General features: G+C 44.0%; 1 protein-coding gene across 4 annotated transcripts in view; it reads left to right on the plus strand.

The window, feature by feature from the left end:
* EIF2B3 (eukaryotic translation initiation factor 2B subunit gamma) overlaps positions 1 to 18,147 on the plus strand; it is a 135,657-nt gene that overhangs the window by 100,022 nt on the left and 17,488 nt on the right. For 3 of the 4 annotated variants that reach the window (XM_024231547.3, XM_054535734.2, XM_024231556.3), the window contains 4 exons: positions 6,486 to 6,613; positions 7,901 to 8,091; positions 10,737 to 10,814; positions 11,606 to 11,754. In XM_024231547.3, coding sequence (XP_024087315.2) covers positions 6,486 to 6,613; positions 7,901 to 8,091; positions 10,737 to 10,814; positions 11,606 to 11,754 — 546 coding nt within the window. The remainder of the gene's footprint in view (positions 1 to 6,485; positions 6,614 to 7,900; positions 8,092 to 10,736; positions 10,815 to 11,605; positions 11,755 to 18,147) is intronic. The other variant, XM_054535730.2, reaches the window with a different exon arrangement.

The raw sequence follows: 18,147 nt of genomic DNA on the forward strand, positions 1-18,147 counted from the left end.
CCATATGGATGCTTGGCACCCAATATTGAACTGGCAAGGCCCAAACTTGCCCCCCAGTTGGGCCCTGTCATCTGTATCCATTATTAACCAAGAGGGACTTTATTGAGGGGAGGGCCTCTCACCCAATCCCATCCTTTACTCAGGTAAAATGTACCCCCATTACGTATCCAAAGTCAGCCAATTGGTGCTGCAGTCTGTTTCCTTTGGGTCAGATAGTAACTAAGCTAAAAGATTAGCAAATCTACTTTTTTAATCAATTAGTTGTTTAGGTGCCTTTTGTAGAGTCTTTTTTTTTGGCGGGGGAGACAGAGTCTGGCTCTGTTGCCCAGGCTGGAATGCAGTAATGCGATCTCAGCTCACTGCAACCTCCACCTCCCGAGTACAGGCATGCCTCAGCCCCCTGAGTAGCCGGGATTACAGGCCTGCGCCACCATGGTAATTTTTGTACTTTTAATAGAGATGGGGTTTCACCATGTTGACCAGGCTGGTCTTGAACTCCTGATCTCAAGTGATCCACCCTCCTTGGCCTCCCAAAGTGCTGGGATTACAGATGTGAGTCATTGCGCCCGGCCTTTGTAAAGTCTTTAAATAAAAATATTGAAATCTTTTTAGAAGCGTCTGCATATCAATAAGCATCCCTAGATGAGTCTCAATGCACTTCAGTGCATTGTTCATTCGGAACGTTCTACTGTAAGTTATCTTTAGTAAGATTTCACCATTTCTGTAAGATTTCACTGCTTACCAGCTAATGTATAAGCCGGAAGGAATTCAGTTTTCCAGAAATTAAGGATCCCATTTTTACCTAAAATATTTACTTTGCTCTCAGGTTCCCTTGATGAATTTAGCCAATGATTTTTCCTACCTAAGCACGCAAGAAAAATGAAACAAAGGGGTAGAACACAAACAACCCCTGTGAATTTTCAAGAGCCCTACAATCCCTACAATATTACCATTTAAAACCAGTTTCTTTCTGACCCAGTCAGATGTAAGAAGCCTCTAACTGGATCCAAGCTGGCTAATTACTGGATCAAGTCCTATCCTGGACCAAGTCAAGTTTCTCTTGTGACTTCCAAACCCAGTTTGGATCAGAAATTTGCTCAAAGAAACTTGAACAGCTCAAAACACAAATCCTTGGAGCTCTGAAATCTGAGAGAGAGCTTACCCACAATCCCCAGTCGCTCTGAGAGATCGATGGACGTAAGTGGTCCTTGCAGGTACCTTGCTTGTTCACTCAGCGCTCCTGGGGGTCATTAAAGCTCTACTTCAGATGCCACTTCTGACACCATCTGTTAAAAGAAAAACAAGCCGAATTAAGTTTAAAGGAGTTTAATTGAGCAATTAATGATTCATGAATCAGGAAGCCTCCAGAATCACAGCAAATTCAGAAAGACTCCAAGGATGCCTCATGGTCAGAGGCATTTGACAATTTTTAGACAAAAAAAGGAAGTGACATACAGAAATCAGAAGTGAGGTACAAAAACAACTGGATTGGTTACAGCTCGGCATTTGCCTTATTTGAACACGGTTTGAACACTCAGCAATGTATGAGTGGTTGAATTATGGCTGCTGGGACTGGCCAATTCGCAGCTATTGGTACAGGCACATACTCCTACGTTAGGTTTTCAGTCTCGTCTACCTATTAAGTTAGGATGCAGTTTGTCCACAAGGACTCAAATATAGAAGTACGAAGTCCTTCTCAGGCTATATTTAGTTTGCTTTAACATTCATAATTCCACTACTGTGAGATAACTATTGTGAACATTTTAGTGTATTTCTTTCCATTGTTTTATTTTCATATATATAGTGAGAATATGTGCTTGAAATCACACTTTAAACATAATCTGGGTCGGGCGCAGTGGCTCACACCTGTAATCCCTGCACTTTGGGAGGCTGAGGCAGGTCAGCTCATGAGGTCAGGAGTTCGAGACCAGCCTGGCCAACGTGGTGAAACCCGTCTCTACTAAAAATACAAAAAATTAGCCCAGTGTGGTGGCGGGCACCTATAATCCCAGCTACTCGGGAGGCTGAGGCAGGAGAATTGCTTGAACCCAGGAGGCTGAGGTTGCAGTGAGCCAAGACTGCGCCACTGCACTCCAGCGAGGCTCCGTCTTAAAAAATAATAATAATTTGCTTTTTTCATTGAGTATTATAAGCATTTTCTTCTATCATTAAAAAATTCTTGGCCAGGCACGGTAGCTCACGCCTGTAATCCCAGCACTTTGGGAGGCCAAGGTGGGCAGATCACAAGGTCAGGAGTTCAAGACCAGCCTGACCAACATGGTGAAACCCCATCTCTACTAAAAATACAAAAAAAAAAAAAAAAATTAGCCAAGCGTGGTGTCAGGCGCCTGTAAGCCCAGCTACTCAGAAGGCTGAGGCAGGAGAATCACTTGAACCCGGGAGGCAGAGGTTGCAGTGAGCCAAGATCGTGCCATTGCACTCCAAGCAAGGCTGCGTCTTTAAAAAAAAAAAAAAAATTATTTACAGTCACAGTTTTCCTATATGACATTCTGTTATAGAGGTATTTTGATCTATCATTGTTGAATATTTTATTCTCCATTTTTATAAATAACGGGAATACTTTTTTTGAAAGATTCTTGTTTATAATCTGATGATTTCATCTATTCAGCAAATATTTACTGAGTAATATATTTTTCTTAGGATAGACTTATAGAAATGGAATTACAGGGTGAAATTATATGAATATCTTCAAGTCTTTTGCTATAATGTTGCCAATTATTTTTCAGAGATTTTATCAGTTTATACTCCGACTTCCATTATGTGATAGTAACTGTTCTCAAAGCACTCTTATCAGTAATGAAAATTGTTTTGAATCAGTTAATTTAGTTGGAGGAGAAATTGCATCTTATTTTAGTTTTTTACTTCTTTGAAAATATTTTATATGTTTTTTGAACACATATCTGTTTATTAAGAATATTCTTTGCCCTATTCATAGCAATTATTTTGTCTTTTTATTTGGTTGGATTGTTTTCTAGTAGTCAAGTCTATTGTTCTCCTTTGTGATTGCTTGAGAAGAGCTTATGATTTCACGAGATAAGACAGGTGTTTCTAGGAAGGCTGTGTATAAGAGGGAAAGGAGAAAGTAAGGTTGACCAGGGCACTGTATCCAGCTCGTGCCCTAGGCCCAGGATGTTCACAATGGTTCACTGTAGCTTTGTAACATTTCTTGGCACAGCTCTGAGCTCCCTGCACTTTAGGAAGCAGGAAGAGTAATTGTTTCCTTCATTATGCTTCTAAGCCAACTGCATTATGGGGATTGACCTAATGTTGAGCTCCAGCAGAGGTGGGTGGGACCTGGCAGGGCTGTTTCATAGCCTCTCTTCAAATCATGGATCCTCTCGAATGGTTCTGCCTGGTGGAGCCATGTGCCAAGGCTTGCCTGCTTGCCTCTTGCAGTGACAGTTCTTTTTGGTCCGTAATGTAAATATCATGGCCCTGAAATCCCGCAGCTGTCCGTGCTTTGTCACTTCTTCAAAGGGAACTGACTTGTTTTCCAATGGAGGAGGAATATTTGCTGCCCACACTAGTTTGAAGCATTAAAAGGGAAGAAAAAGAGCTAAGAGTAAGTGTTGCTTCATTCTTTGTATTCACATGGAAATTTTTAAATCTCCATCAAAGGATCAGGAGAAAAATCACATTGAAATTCAATACAAGAGCTCACAGCTTAACACAGAATTTTTCAAAGATATTTGACTTGATTCTTTAAAAATTACAAAAACCATGAACTGTGTAGCTCCAGGGTTAATAGTTTTCCTTACCCTCCTCAGCCTCTGCCTCTATCTTGCCTTCCTTTCTACCTACACTCCATCTGTGTAGTCTTGTGTCAGTTTGCAGAGCTTCTTTGAATGGGGGCTGGCAGAGGTGGTGGGAAGTATGCAGCAAGTCAGGTTTATAGAGCTGCCCATACTTTAACCCCTCTCTCAGGCCTCATTATCTCATCTCTCAGAATATTGTAACTGGTCTCCCTTTCTTCAGTTTCGTTATTCCAGGCTTTCTTCCACATTGCTACCAGAATTACCTTAATAAGAGATAAAACTGATCATGTCACTTTCTTGCTTAAAAAATACCACTGACAGCCAGGTGCAGTGGCTCACACCTGTAATCCCAGCACTTTGGGAGGCTGAGGTGGGAGGATTGCTTGAGTCCAGGAGTTCAAGACCAGCCTGGACAACATAGTGAGACTTTGCCTCTACAAATAATAAAAAAATTAGCTGGGCATGGTGGCACGTGCCTGTGGTCCCAGCTACTTGGGAGGCCAAGGCAGGAGGATCACTTCAGCCCAGGTAGTCAAGACTGCAGTGAGTTGTGATTGTACCACTGCACTCCAGCCTGGGCAGCAGAGCAAGACCCCATCTAACAAGAAAAAATTACGACTGGCTTATCAGTCCAGACTTTCTAGACTGCCACTGTAACTCCCCAGTGGGTTCATCTTACCTGCTGCCGAGATAGAGATGATTTATCAAGATGGGAGAATTGCAATAAAGAGTTTAATACACATAGAGGCAGCTAAACGGGAAGCCAGAATTTTATTATTACTCAAATCAGCCTCCCCCAAAATTCTGAGGCTAGGGTTTTTCAAGGATGGTTTGGTGGGCAGGGGTCTAGGGAATGAGTGCTGCTGATTGGTTGGGAATGCAATCATATGGGTGTGGAAAACAGTCCGCCGCTGAGTCCAGTTTTGGGTGGGGGCTACAGAGGGGTCACTGGTCCCAGTGGAGTCATCCAGTCATCAGAAATGCAAAAGTCAGAAAAGACATCTTAAAAAGCCAATCTTAGGTTCTACAATAATGATGTTATTTACAGGAGTAACTGGGGAAGTTGCAAATCTTGTGACCTTTGGAACAATGACTGGTAATCATGAGAATTCAGGCCCATCTTGTAATCCTAAACTTGTACCCTTTTATTAGTTTTATAAAGGCAGTTTCATTTTGAGAAGGGCTATTATCATTTAAACTATAAACTGTAATAAATTTCTGGCTAGTCATGGTGGCTCACACCTATAATCCTAGCACGTTGAGAGGCTGGAGCAGGCAGATCACCTGAGGTCAGGAGTTTGAGACCAGCATGGTCAACATGACAAGACACCATCTCTACTCAAAATACAAAAATTAGCCAGGTATGGTGGCCGGCACTTGTAATCCTAGCTACTTGGGTGGCTGAGGCAGGAGAATCACTTGAACTGGGAGGTGGAGGTTGCGGTAAGCCAAGATCGCACCACTACACTCCAGCCTGGGCCACAGAACGAGACTCCATCTCAAAAAAAAAAAAACAGCGCCAGGCATGGTGGCTCATGCCTGTAATCCCAGCACTTCAAGAGGCTGAAGCAGGTGGATCACTTGAGGCCAGGAGTTTGAGACCAGCCTGGCCACCATGGCAAAACCCTATCCCTACCAAAAAATACAAAAACAGCCAGGCATTGTGGCATGCGCCTGTAGTTCCAGCTACTTGGGAGGCTGGAGCACAAGAATCACTTGAACCCAGGAAGCAGAGGTTGCAGTGAGCTGAGATCATGCCACTGCACTCCAGCCTGGGCGATAGAGCGAGACTGTCTCAAAAAAAAAAAAAAAAAAACAAAAAGCAGTTAGCTGGGCATGTGGCTCTCACACCTGTAATCCCAGCTTTCCAGCTACTCAGGAGGCTGAGGCGGGAGAATCGCTTGAACCTGGGAGGCGAAGGTTGCAGTGAGCTGAGATCGCACCACTGTACTCCAGCCTGGGCGACAGAGTGAGACCCTGTCTCAGAAAAAAAAAAAAAGTTTTCTCCCAAAGTTAGCTCAGCCTATGCCCAGGAATGAGCAAGAGCAGTTTAGAGGTTAACAGCAAGATGGAGTTGACTAGGTCAGATTTCTTTCACTGTCATAATTGTGTCACTGCTATTTTTGCAAAGGTGGTTTCACCACAGAAAGCTTTCGTGATCTGGCCCCCTTGCCTACCTGATTAGCTTAACCTCCTTCTGCCTTTCCTCTTAAACGTGTACAGGCTACTGTCCATTGGATTATGAATTCCTTGAAGTCAGAAATGATATATTTCCAAGGCCTAGCACAGTAACTGGCATATGCTTGGTAAATGCTACATAAATTAATTAGCAATATAAAATTCTAATAAGGTCACAGTGTGAGAGAACACTGAAAAACATGTGCTAGTCTCTTACCTCTTTGCTTTCCATTGCTAAGTATAAATAAAAACATAAATAAAAAACACACACTGACACACTGTACTAAAGATCAGGTCCCTTCTTCCCCTGGTACAGATTCCTGGTCACTTAGACCCAACATCCTGTCTCAGTACCCACCAGGAAGCACTCTGCTTTCTCCAAACTGCCAAGTCGATGCCACATTTGATCTCTGACAGTCCCAAGGTGCCATGACAGGAAAGGATTTGGCTTTTCCTTGTATGCACAGAGCTTTTGATCCTGGTATGTTCCAGACAGTCAGGTTTCTCATATTGGCCATTCTTTCTTTCTAGGTCAATCACTTCTATCCGGAGTGAACTGATTCCGTATCTAGTGAGAAAACAGTTTTCCTCAGCTTCCTCACAACAGGGACAAGAAGAAAAAGAGGAAGATCTAAAGAAAAAGGAGCTGAAGTCGTTAGGTCAGTTCTTGGTTTGGTTCAGTAAGAGGGACAAGGGTAGCAGCACCTTTGGAAAGAGTGGTTGGGCAGCTTAGCCCAGCCCAAGATGGTCTCAAGGCAGCAGACTATTTTCTAGCCTACGAGGCAAGACAGGCTTGCCAACCCACCGAGCTCTGGGTAAGCTTGCTCAGGCAGATCCTGCCACTGTGCTCTCAGCAACAGGCTAATCATGCCTCCAGCCCCATTCTCTGATTCATAGCTCTAGTTTGGCTATGTTCCTCACTAGACCATTTTGCCTTTAAACTCCACCTGCCACTTCTTAGTTCCCCTGTTCTCTAGGCTCTAGGCAGCCCCATTCCTGATTAAACTCAGCCTCTTTTATCAAGGGAAGGAAAGTGAAGGAATGTACAATTGCAGTCCAACCACAGGCCAACCCGAGTGTCTCCGTGCCAGGATCTGAAGATCGGATCTGTCTTGTTTGCTGTCATATCCCTAATCCCTGGCCCAGTCATGGACTCATAGTAGATGTTCTGAAAAAGTATTTATCAAATGAATAAACTGACAGTACAGCATGATGATTAGGATTGTAGAACTGGGCATCAGACAGTTCTGGATTTGAAATCTGACTGCCTCTTACTAGCATTGTGTCTTGAGGCAGGTTACTCAGTCCTCTGAGCCCCAGTTTTTTTATCAGAAAGTAAAAGATCTCAAAGGGTCGTTGTGAGAGCTGAAAAACTAGAGCCCTGGTACTCTGGGCTCCAAGTTCTGTGCTTTCTGTCATAGCACAGCTGCCAGATATGGTAATAGAGACTAGCAGCACAAAGTCAACCTGGCTGGCCACTAAAGCCTGGACGCTGGCTTGTGTTATTTCATGATTTACAAGGGTCATCTGTTTTATTTTCCCTAGTGGTCTTGATTACCAGTCACATGCTTTTAGGACCTCGTATTAAGCATTTTTAAATCATGATATTTTAGGGAAGTACATTGCCTCTTTTAGTTTGACTTTCTCTTACAGATTTTAGTGGGATTTCCTCAGGCTGGTTCATGTTTTGTGGGTGAGTTTCAAAGGGAGAAGTGTGAGCTGTAACCTCTTTTAAAACTTAGAGCCAAGCATGGTGGTGCACACCTGTAGTCCCAGCTGCTCAGGAAGCTGAGGTGGGAGGATCGCTTGAGTGTGGGAGTTTGAGACCAGCCTAGGCAACATAGCAAGACCTTGTCTCTTAAAAAAAACAAAAAACAACTTGTCTGAGTCTGTATCTGTTCTGTTATCTCTCATTTATTTCCTTGGTGTGGGTGTTTGTTCTGAAGATATTTACAGTTTTATAAAAGAAGCCAATACCCTGAACCTGGCTCCCTATGATGCCTGCTGGAATGCCTGTCGAGGAGACAGGTGGGAAGACTTGTCCAGATCACAGGTGCGCTGCTATGTCCACATCATGAAAGAGGGGCTCTGCTCTCGAGTGAGCACACTGGGACTCTACATGGAAGCAAACAGACAGGTGAGAGCATGAGTTAGAAAATCATGGGGCTCTTGTCCTAGAAACAGACTGAGCCACTTGTCTGTTTCTTCATTAGGTATATAGTAACTTGTTAAGAATCCTTGTCATTCCCAAGGTTGAGCAAGACCTGGCATGTCAAGGGAGACTACTAGGGTACTCAGGTGCAGCAAAAAGGGAAGCAGGGGGCCTGGTCCATAGTCAGGGCCTCTGTGGCTCCAGGGAAAGGCTAAGATCTTTAGGAAGGCTAACTTCTGGTCTCTGGGTCAGCAGGTTCCTCCTATTCTGTTCAGCATGGGGATATCTGCAGTACTTACTTCATAATAAGCAGGTAAATACTCTGTAATCATTACTCTGATGAAGTAAACATAGGCCTACAGAGGAGGCTTCCCTGAGAAGGTGAAAGAGCAGAGTATAGAGTGGCCAGATGGCAAAGCCTCAGGAAAGGAATGACTATGAAAGAGAATTGTCTGCAAACAGCATTAATGAGGAGTCTCTTGCTAGCCCCTCCTTTTAACCTTGAAGTTGTGAGATACGGGGAACAAATAGCTTCCATTGAAGGAGAAGCAGTGTCCTCAAAGATAAGCCAGGCCTTAATGAAGGCAGGGGGTGGAGAGGGGGACAGTAAAGAGGCTGAAGGTATAAAGGAACTCTGTATTGTATAGTAGGCCCAGGAGGAAGGTTTTGAGAGGGAGGAATAATGAGACTAGGAAAAGGAAATGCAGAGCAGTAGAGGGTTTAGATGAGATAAGAAAAGATTCCGGGCACGGTGACTTACGCCTGTAATCCTATCAATTTGGGAGGCTGAGGCGGGTGGATCGCTTGAGCCCAGGAGTTCGAGACCAGCCTGGGCAACGTGGCAAAATCCTGTCTCTACAAAAATACTACAAAAATTAGCCAAGTGTGGTGGCATGTGGCTGTAGTCCCAGCTACTTGGAAGGCTGAGGTGGGAGGATCACCTGAGCCTGGGATGCGGAGGTTGCAGTGAGCTGAGATCGCACCACCGCACTCTAACCTAAGCCTAAGCAACACAGTGAGACTCTGTATTAAAAAAAAAAAAAAAAAAAAGAGGATAGGAAAAGATAAATAATTGAGGGAACTACATTGAGGTGTCATTCAAGGATAACAGAGGTGAGATAATGAAAAGATTAGTTATTGACATTGCTCCTGGTAGAACCCTGTGAAAATGTAATTGCAGGTGCAGACTGGGGTGGCAGTGGGGCGCAGAATAATATAAAAGAAATTGTTGAAAATTGGGATGGAGGTCGGGCGCAGTGGCTTACGCCTATAATCCCAGCACTTTGGGAGGCTGAGGCGGGTGGATCACCTGAGGTCAGGAGTTCAAGACCAGCCTGGACAACATGGCGAAACCCCGTCTCTACTAAAAATACAAAAATTAGCCAAGCATGGTGGCACACACCTGTAATCCCAGCTTCTCAGGAGGCTGAGGCAGGAGAATTGCTTGAACCTGGGAGGTAGAGGTTGCAGTAAGTCGAGATTGTGCCACTGCACTCCAGCCTGGGCAACAGAGTGAGACTCTGTCTCAAAAAAAAGAAGAAAATTGGGATTGACTCCTGAAGAAAACCTGGCTCAGGAATCTGTAGGACCCACATCAGATAAAACCTCAGGTGAGCCTCAACCTGGATTGGTTACAGATCCAAGGGAGTCCCAAGCCAGAGAGCTTATGAGAAATCATAGCTATTCCCACATTTACCCATGACTAGAGTCTTTCAGGCTGGTCTGGAAAGATGTTCATGGATAACCTGAGTGGGAAGACTTGTCCAGATCACAGGTGCACTGCTGTGTCCACATCATGAAAGAGGGGCCCTGCTCTCGAGTGAGCATGCGGGGAAAAGTATCCTTTGAAGTGCCAACAGGGGCTATGCAGCAGACAGGCCTGAAGGGCCTTGGGTGGAGTGTGGAAGAAGAGATCCTAGGGCTGGGGGCTTGGAATTAGCCTTCACATTCCAGTGTAGCCATGCTGACAAGGCCTCCGTCAGCTAATGTGGCTGCCACGCACAGTGCTCTGACCAGCATTCTGTCTATGCTGGAGAATCACAGACAGGTGCACTACCTGTGTCTTCCTAATGGACTGGTAGCCAAAGCCCCCCATACCTCTAACCTTTCCAGGTTTCTCACACTGGAGAGGGAATAGTGTGAACTTCCCCTTCATGTTTTCTTTTGGCTGGTGGATAGATGCCTTCTCAGGGTCTGTCGTTGTTTTGGAATTTGTCTAAAATGGATCTCATCCTCACCTCATGCGTGGTCACAGTGGTCCAGGAGGTGACCAGGAACCCAGGATGCTTATGATCAGGATTCGGGGTGTTCTTTGGCCTGATCAGGCCTCCTTTCCCAAGAGGTGGTATATGGGTATCTCAAAGACTGGTCTCAGTGCCTCCCAGCCAAGGGACATGGCATTACTTTCAAGGAGGAGCATTCACAGCTTAAGAGACTGACAATAAGGCCATCTAGAAGCTGCTGCATGAATAATCTTGGTCCTAGGGGGAATGCAGCAGCCTCCTGCTCTCCCTCACTCAGACAGCAAGCTATGGCTGAGAACTCCTCATATCTCTGATTGAGCACTGGGTTCTACCTAAGATGTTTTCTGGTGTTTTCTGATCTTTAGTGACCAAATCTCTGTCCTTAAGGTGCCCAAATTGCTGTCTGCTCTCTGTCCAGAAGAACCACCTGTCCATTCATCAGCCCAAATTGTCAGCAAACACCTGGTAAGTGCTAGTGTGGCCAGGGCGGGCATGGGATGTTCTTTGGGAGCATTGAGACTTGTTCTTGAGAAGCCGGATTGAGGCCTTTAAGTCCTGAACCTCGTTAGCCCCAGGGAAATCACAGTGGGTTCTGAGAATAAAATCTCACTCAACAAGACTGCCTGGGCAAGTAATGACCTTGTAAGGAAGGGTCCATTATAGTGTTGGGACTCAGACGCAGGAGCTCTCAATCTCAGCCTGAAACACTCTAGTCATGGGTAAATTTGGGACTAGCTATGATTTCTCATAAGCTTTCTGGCTTGGGACGCTCTTGGATCTGTAACCAATCCAGGTTGAGGCTCACCTGAGGTTTTCTCTGGTGTGGGTCCTACAGATTCCTGAGCCAGGTTTTCTTCAGGAGTCAATCCCAATTTTCTTTTTCTTTTTTTTGAGACAGAGTCTCACTCTGTTGCCCAGGCTGGAGTGCAGTGGCACAATCTGTCCCCTTTCTAACTCTGATTTGAGCACTCTCTTTAAGAGAGCACATCTGTATACACAAGTGCATGAATGTGTATATGTGTCTGTTGTTTTATTTTGTTTTCTTGGCAAGGGAGGAGGGCCCATGCTTCAAATAGGTTTGAGTTGGTCTCAGAGGTGTTGTATGACCTTGTGGCCCTGAGAAATACTGATGATGGTCCCTCTTGCTGAAGTGTCTCTATGGAAAGATCCCATTAGATCCCAGCTTGAGGGATTTGCAGGGTGGTTTGCAGTTGGTTGAGATGGGTGGATAGAGTTTTATATTTTGCCTTTTACAGGTTGGAGTTGACAGCCTCATCGGGCCAGAGACACAGATTGGAGAGAAGTCATCCATTAAGCGCTCAGTCATTGGCTCATCCTGCCTCATAAAAGATAGAGTGACTATTACCAATTGCCTTCTCATGAACTCAGTCACTGTGGAGGAAGGGTATGTTTCCCCATGCACCCACTTGAGGCAAAGATAATGGAAAAATGCCTTCAAAATTCTGAAGGAAAGTTAATTTTAACCTAAAATTGTATACCCAGGCAAAGTGCTAATCAAGAGGGCAATAGAATAAAAACATTTTCAGATATGAAAAGTCTCAAAAACTTTACTAGGAAATTTATTCCTCTAAAATGGAAAATAAACCAAACAGAGAAAGATCAGAAACAAAGAGATTCAACTCAGAAAAAGGGCAAAAAGAATCCATGGGATAACAGTGAACAGAGATAAGAATGACAGCTCTAAATGGGGCATAAAGGGATTAGTTAATCCAAAGTGGAACAAAACCAAAGAATCCAGGAAAGATTTATTCAGCAAGATGCAACTGATAAAATATGAGATACATACAAACATTTGAAAGTCGATTTAGACAACTGGCTAAAAGTTTGAAGTTGAATTGGGGATAACATAGAAAAAAACAACACTATTTAACAAAAACAAGACAGTTATTAACTCTGGGAAAATGAAGAAGTTGTACAAACTGAATATCCCTAATCCAAAAACCCAAAATCAAGTGCTCCAAAATCCGAAATTTTTGAGCACCAACTTGACACTCAAAGGAAATTCTCATTGGAACATTTGAGAGTTCAGATTTTTGGATTAGGGATGCTGAAATGGTAAGTATAATGCAAACATTCCAAAATCCAAAAAAAAAAAAATCCAAAATCTAAAACACTTCTGGCCTGGCACAGTGGCTCATGCCTGTAATCCCAGCATTTTGGGAAGCTGAGGCGGGCGCATCACCTGAGGTCAGGAGTTCGAGATTAGCCTGGCCAACATGGTGTAACCCCATCTCTACTAAAAATACAAAAAAAAAAAAAAAAAAAATTAGCCAGGTGTGGTGGTGTGCACCTGTAGTCCCAGCTACTCAGGAGGCTGAGGCAGGAGAATGGCTTGAACCCAGGAGGCAGAGGTTGGAGTGAGCCGAGATCGTACCACTGCACTCCAGCCTGGGTGACAGAGCAAGACTCCGTCTCAAAAAAATAAATAAATAAAAAATAAAACACTTCTGGTCCCAAGTATTTCAGATAAGAGATACATAACCTGTATAAGAAATGAAAAGACCATAGTTTGCTATGGATCAAAATAGAATTTACATAGTCATAATAAACCTGACTACTGGCCAAAGTTATGCTTAACTCTATTGAAAGGATGAAAGATGGAAAGGGAAATGGGGGTAAGGGAGAAAGGAGAGCTAAATTCTCATTTTTCATTGTAGAAAGTCAATTGATAATGCCTAAAGCTGAAAAATAAAGAACTAGTACTATAATGATGTTGATACCTAGAGGCATGGAAGTAATATCAAAATACTCAGCAGAAAGAATTAAAAGAGTTGCCTCTGGGAAGAGGGAAATGAGGAATAGGGGTTGCAGGGGACTGCTGATTTTCATAACAAAACCTTCAGAAGTATTTGCTTTAAACTACCAATATCAATTGGCCAAAAATATCCAGAGTTTTGTGGTATACTGCTACCAGTGGTATGCTGATAAATTGTTGACAACCAGCCCTCCAAAGGAAAAAATAAGCGACGTAATTCAAAACATTTGCTAATTTCTGTGGTGTAAATTATTCCACTATAGCCAATGATATCACCTAACGCTGAGTTGAGAAGAGATGCTAATAATTGCCTCTCCCAAGCTGAAACAAGCCAGCTTCAGCACACCACTAATAGAAACCCATCTCAAGCATTTCACCGATTTATCAGATACTAACAGACCCACTCTCTGATTAAGATTGTGCTAGGCAATGAAAGAAACAAAACGACATAAGTCTTAATCTCTTCCCTCAAGGAATTTATACTATGTGCAGTAAGAAGTGATAGGTGCTATGGTACAGATCTGTAAAGTCAGAAGGGAGGAAAGGGTCAGGAAAGGCTTAAGGAAATGACCCTTGAGCTGAATCTTGGAAAATGAGTAGAGCCACCTGAGCTGGAGAAAGGAGTGGTTTTGGGGGTAGTGTTTTTTTGTTTTGTTTTTTGTTTTTTTTCAAGACAGGGTTTCCCTCTGTTGCCCAGGCTGGAGTACAGTGGCATGATCATAGCTCACTACAACCTCAAACTCCTGAGCTCCAACAGTCCTCCTGCCTCAGCTTCTCAAGTAGCTAGGACTACAGGCGCACACCACCAGGCCCAGCTAATTTTTTAAAAAAATTTTATAGAGATGGGGATTTTACTATGTTGCCCAGGCTGGTCTTGAACTCCTGGCCTCAAGCAGTGCTCCCACCTTGGCCTCCCAAAGTGCTGGGATTACAGGCATGAGCCACTGCACCTGGCCAGGGGTATTCTAGATACATAAAAAGTGAAGTGGCCAGCCACGGTGGCTCATACCTGTAGTCCCGGCACTTTGGAAGGTCGAGGTGGGCAGATTACTTGAGCCCAGAAATTTGAGACCAGCCTGGGCAACATGACGAAACCACATCTCTACAAAAACTACAAAAATTAGCCAGGAGTGGTGGCATACATCAGTGGTCTCAGCTACTCAGAAGTCTGAGGTGGGAGGACCGACTGAGTCTGGTATGTCAAGGCTGCAGTGAGCCAAGATTGTGCTACTACACTGCAGCCTGGGTAACAGAGTGAGAGCCTGCCTTAAAATACACATATATACAAGAATTAGTTGAGCATGGTGGTGTGCACCTGTAACCCCTGAGGTGGGAGGATCAACTGAGCCCAGGAAGTGGAGGTTGCAGTGAGCAATGATCATGCCACTGCACTCCAGCCTGGGTGACAGAGTGAGACCCTGTCTCAAAAAAAAAAAAAAGATTGTGAAGTATGAAAGAGCATATCTTATTCCAGAAACATCTCCCTATTTTGATCTTAGCTCAAATGTCACCTCTTCAGAGGAACCTTCCCCAACTACCCTATTGGAAATAATCTGTCCCACTAACCGCCATCACATCAACCTGTTTCATTTCCTTCATAACACCATCACTATCTAGTCTTATCTTTACTTGGCTCTCACAAGTAAAACATTAGTTTCGGAATGTAAGTGCCTTATCTCTCTTGTTCACTTTTATATCCTGAGGGCCTACAGGAACTCAATAAATATTTGTTATATGAAAGAATGATAAACAATTCACCATGACCAGAATATAAATCAGAGAGGGATGGATACAAGAGACAAGGCTATACATGCAGATGGACAAGGGCCAAGTAATGGATTGTTCCCTGAGGAGTTTGATAGGTAATGGTAATTTAAGAGCTTAAAGCAAAAGAACAGCATGATTAAATTAGCATTTCAGGAAGATTATTTGGGCTACATTAGGAAGGTTGGCCTGAAGAGGGTAAACATGGAGGCAGGAAGGCCATTGAAATAATTCTGGTAAAATAGAAGAGGTCCTAAACTAAGGCAATAAATAGCAGTAGAGATGGAGAAGAAAGACAATAAGGTGATTAAAAACTACAAAACATGTGTCTGCCTAGATATATGAGGTCAAAGAGAAATTAAGGAAAAAAACAGATTTGTTGCTTGAGCAATAAGATTTCTGGTGTGCTATTCAAGATAGAAATTAGTAGAGGAAGAGCAAGATTGGCTGGGAGATGGGGAGAGTATAAATTCCATCTGGGACAAGTTGAATGCATGGTGATGTACAGGAGGCCTTGATCTACAGGGCTGGAGCTTAGGAAAGAAGCTGTGCTTGAGGTACAAATTTGGAAGTGGCGGGCACAGAAGTGATAACTGAAGGCAGGGCGTGGTGGCTCATGCCTGTAGTCCCAGCACTTTGGGAGGCTGAGGTGGGCGGATGAGCCCAGGAGTTTGAGACTAGCCTGGGCAACATGGCGAAACCCCATCTCTATCAAAAATACAAAAATTAGCTTGGTGTGGTGGTACAAAAATTACCAGCTACTCGGGAGGCTAAGGCAGGAGGATCACTTGAACCCTGGAGGCAGAGGTTGCAGTGAGCCAAGATTGCACCATTGCACTCCAGCCAGGGTGACAGAGTGAGACTCTATCTCAAAAAAAAAAAAAAAAACAGAACTGATAACTGAAGCCTTGGGAGTAGAGTAGATGAAATCACCCAGGGAGAGTACGTGACATGAAAAGAAAAGAAACCAAAACAAAACCTTGGGGATTGGGAACTAACAGCAAGCAATTTTAGACATAAGAAAAGGAATCTAAGGAGACTGACAAGGAATGAGCAAGAAGGGGACATGTGGGGTAAGGGAGAGGGGAGTTGACAGGTGAAGCCCAGGTTTCCAGTTACGGAAAGAGTGGATGGTGGTGCACTCACTGAGATGAGGAAGGAGGGACAGATTTGTGGGAGACAAGGTCTGTGTAGGGTACAAGAGGTTGGAAGTGCCTGTAGGGCATCAGGTATGTGGAGATGTCTGGTATTCAGTTTGTGGTTAGAGCTTAGGAAAAGAGGTCAGACCCAGAGATAAAGTCTTTGTCTCTTTCCCAAATCATTCTTGTGATATTCTCTCTCTCTCTCTCTCTCTTTTTTGAGATGGGATCTCTCTTTGTCCCCCAGGCTGGAGTGCAGTGATGCGATCATGGCTCACCGCAGCCTCAACACCCTGGGCTCAGGTGATCCGCTCACCTCAGCCTCCTGAGTAGCTGGGACCACAGGCATGTGCCACTATATTTTTAGTAGAGATGAGGTCTCACTATGTTGCCCAGGCTTGAATTCCTGAGTGCCTCCTAAAATGCTGAGATTATAGGCATGAGCCACTACACCACCACATTGTGGTGTTCTCCAACTTATTTTTCCTGTCTTTATCATTCTTTGTCTTCTATATTTACCCTTCCCCCATTGTTCTTAAGAATTAGAACATGAGCTTTGAGTCAGACTGCCAGACTGAATCCTAGGTCTGTCAGTTATTAGTCTCTTAAAGAATTGGCCAAATTAGCCAGGCGTGGTGGCTCACGCCTGTAGTCCCAGCTACTCAGGAGGCTAAGGCAGAAGAATCGCTTGAACCCAGCAGGCAGAGGTTGCAGTGAGCTGAAATCACACCACTGCACTCCAGCCTGGGTGACAGCAAGACTCCATCTCAAAAAAAAAAAAAACAAAAAAAACGGCCTTACCTCTTTGTGCCTGATTTTCTCATTATAAAATGGGGGTAAAACTGAACTACCTTGTAGGTTTATTGAGAGTACTAAATTAGTTAGTAAATATAAAGCTTTTTTTTTTTTTCCGAGATCGTCTCATTCTGTCACCCAGGCTGGAGTGCAATGGCGTGATCTCAGCTCGCTGCAACCTCCGCCTCTGGAGTTCAAGTGATTCTCCTGCCTCAAGCTCCCAAGTAGTTGGGATTATAGGTGCACGCCCCCACACCCGGCTAGTTTTTGTGTTTTTAGTAGAGACAAGGTTTCACCATGTTGGCCAGGTTGGTCACGAACTCCTGACCTCAAGTGATCTGCCTATCTCAGCCTCCCAAAGTGCTGGGATTATAGGCATGAGCCACCGTGCCCGGCCATATAAAGCATTTAGGATAGTTAGTTGCTATTTTTATTTATTTATTATTGTTGTTGTTATTATATTACTACTTTATCCCATTTCACAAGGATGGCATGTTGCCAACATTGTCTTTCTAAAGAATATCTCTGATCACATCCTTGTTCTATTAAAAACCTTTTGAAAGCTTCCTCTTACCTTTAGAAGAAATTGGAACGTCATGATTTCTCATGGTCTGGCTCCAGCACTGAGTCTGGAATGCTGGTGTGAGATGAGGCCTTAGAAGTCATCCAGCTGAACTCCTGAATTTTTATAGATGAATAAATGTAGCATTCCAGACATTTTTCTTGTTGCACCCCTGCTACACCATGTCCTCTTCCGGACTCCTGGATAAGACTGACAGATATCCATTCTCTTAAACCAGAACTACACTTGCCTTCATCCATTTGATCACCTGGTTCCAGGTAACTCATGAGCTTTGGTAGCTTCCATTCTCTCAGACCTTCCAAGGAAGACAATGGCATAATTTTCCCCATATGCTCTAATTAGCAAACTTTCCCTGCCCTTCTGTGGGTGGGCAGGGCCGGGCACAGTGGGTCACACCTGCAACCTGTAATCCCAGCACTTTGGGAGGCTGAGGCGGGCAGATTGCCTGAGCTCAGGAGTTCAAGACAGTCTGGGCAACATGGCAAAACCCTGTCTCAAAAAAAAAAAAAAAAAAAATCCAGTGTTAGTGTTAGTGTTAGCGTCCTAACTGACATGAAGAGACTTGGTGAGGAAGCTATGGCTCCCTAAGACAATACAGCTTTCTTTTTTTTTTTTTTTTTTTTTTTGAGACAGAGTCTCGCTCTGTCACCCAGGTTGGAGTACAGTGGCGCAATCTCACCTCACTGCAAGCTCCGCCTCCCGGGTTCACACCATTCTCCTGCTTCAGCCTCCTGAGTAGCT

Source organism: Pongo abelii, chromosome 1 (assembly GCF_028885655.2).
Source record: "Pongo abelii isolate AG06213 chromosome 1, NHGRI_mPonAbe1-v2.0_pri, whole genome shotgun sequence".
Lineage (NCBI taxonomy): Eukaryota > Metazoa > Chordata > Mammalia > Primates > Hominidae > Pongo > Pongo abelii.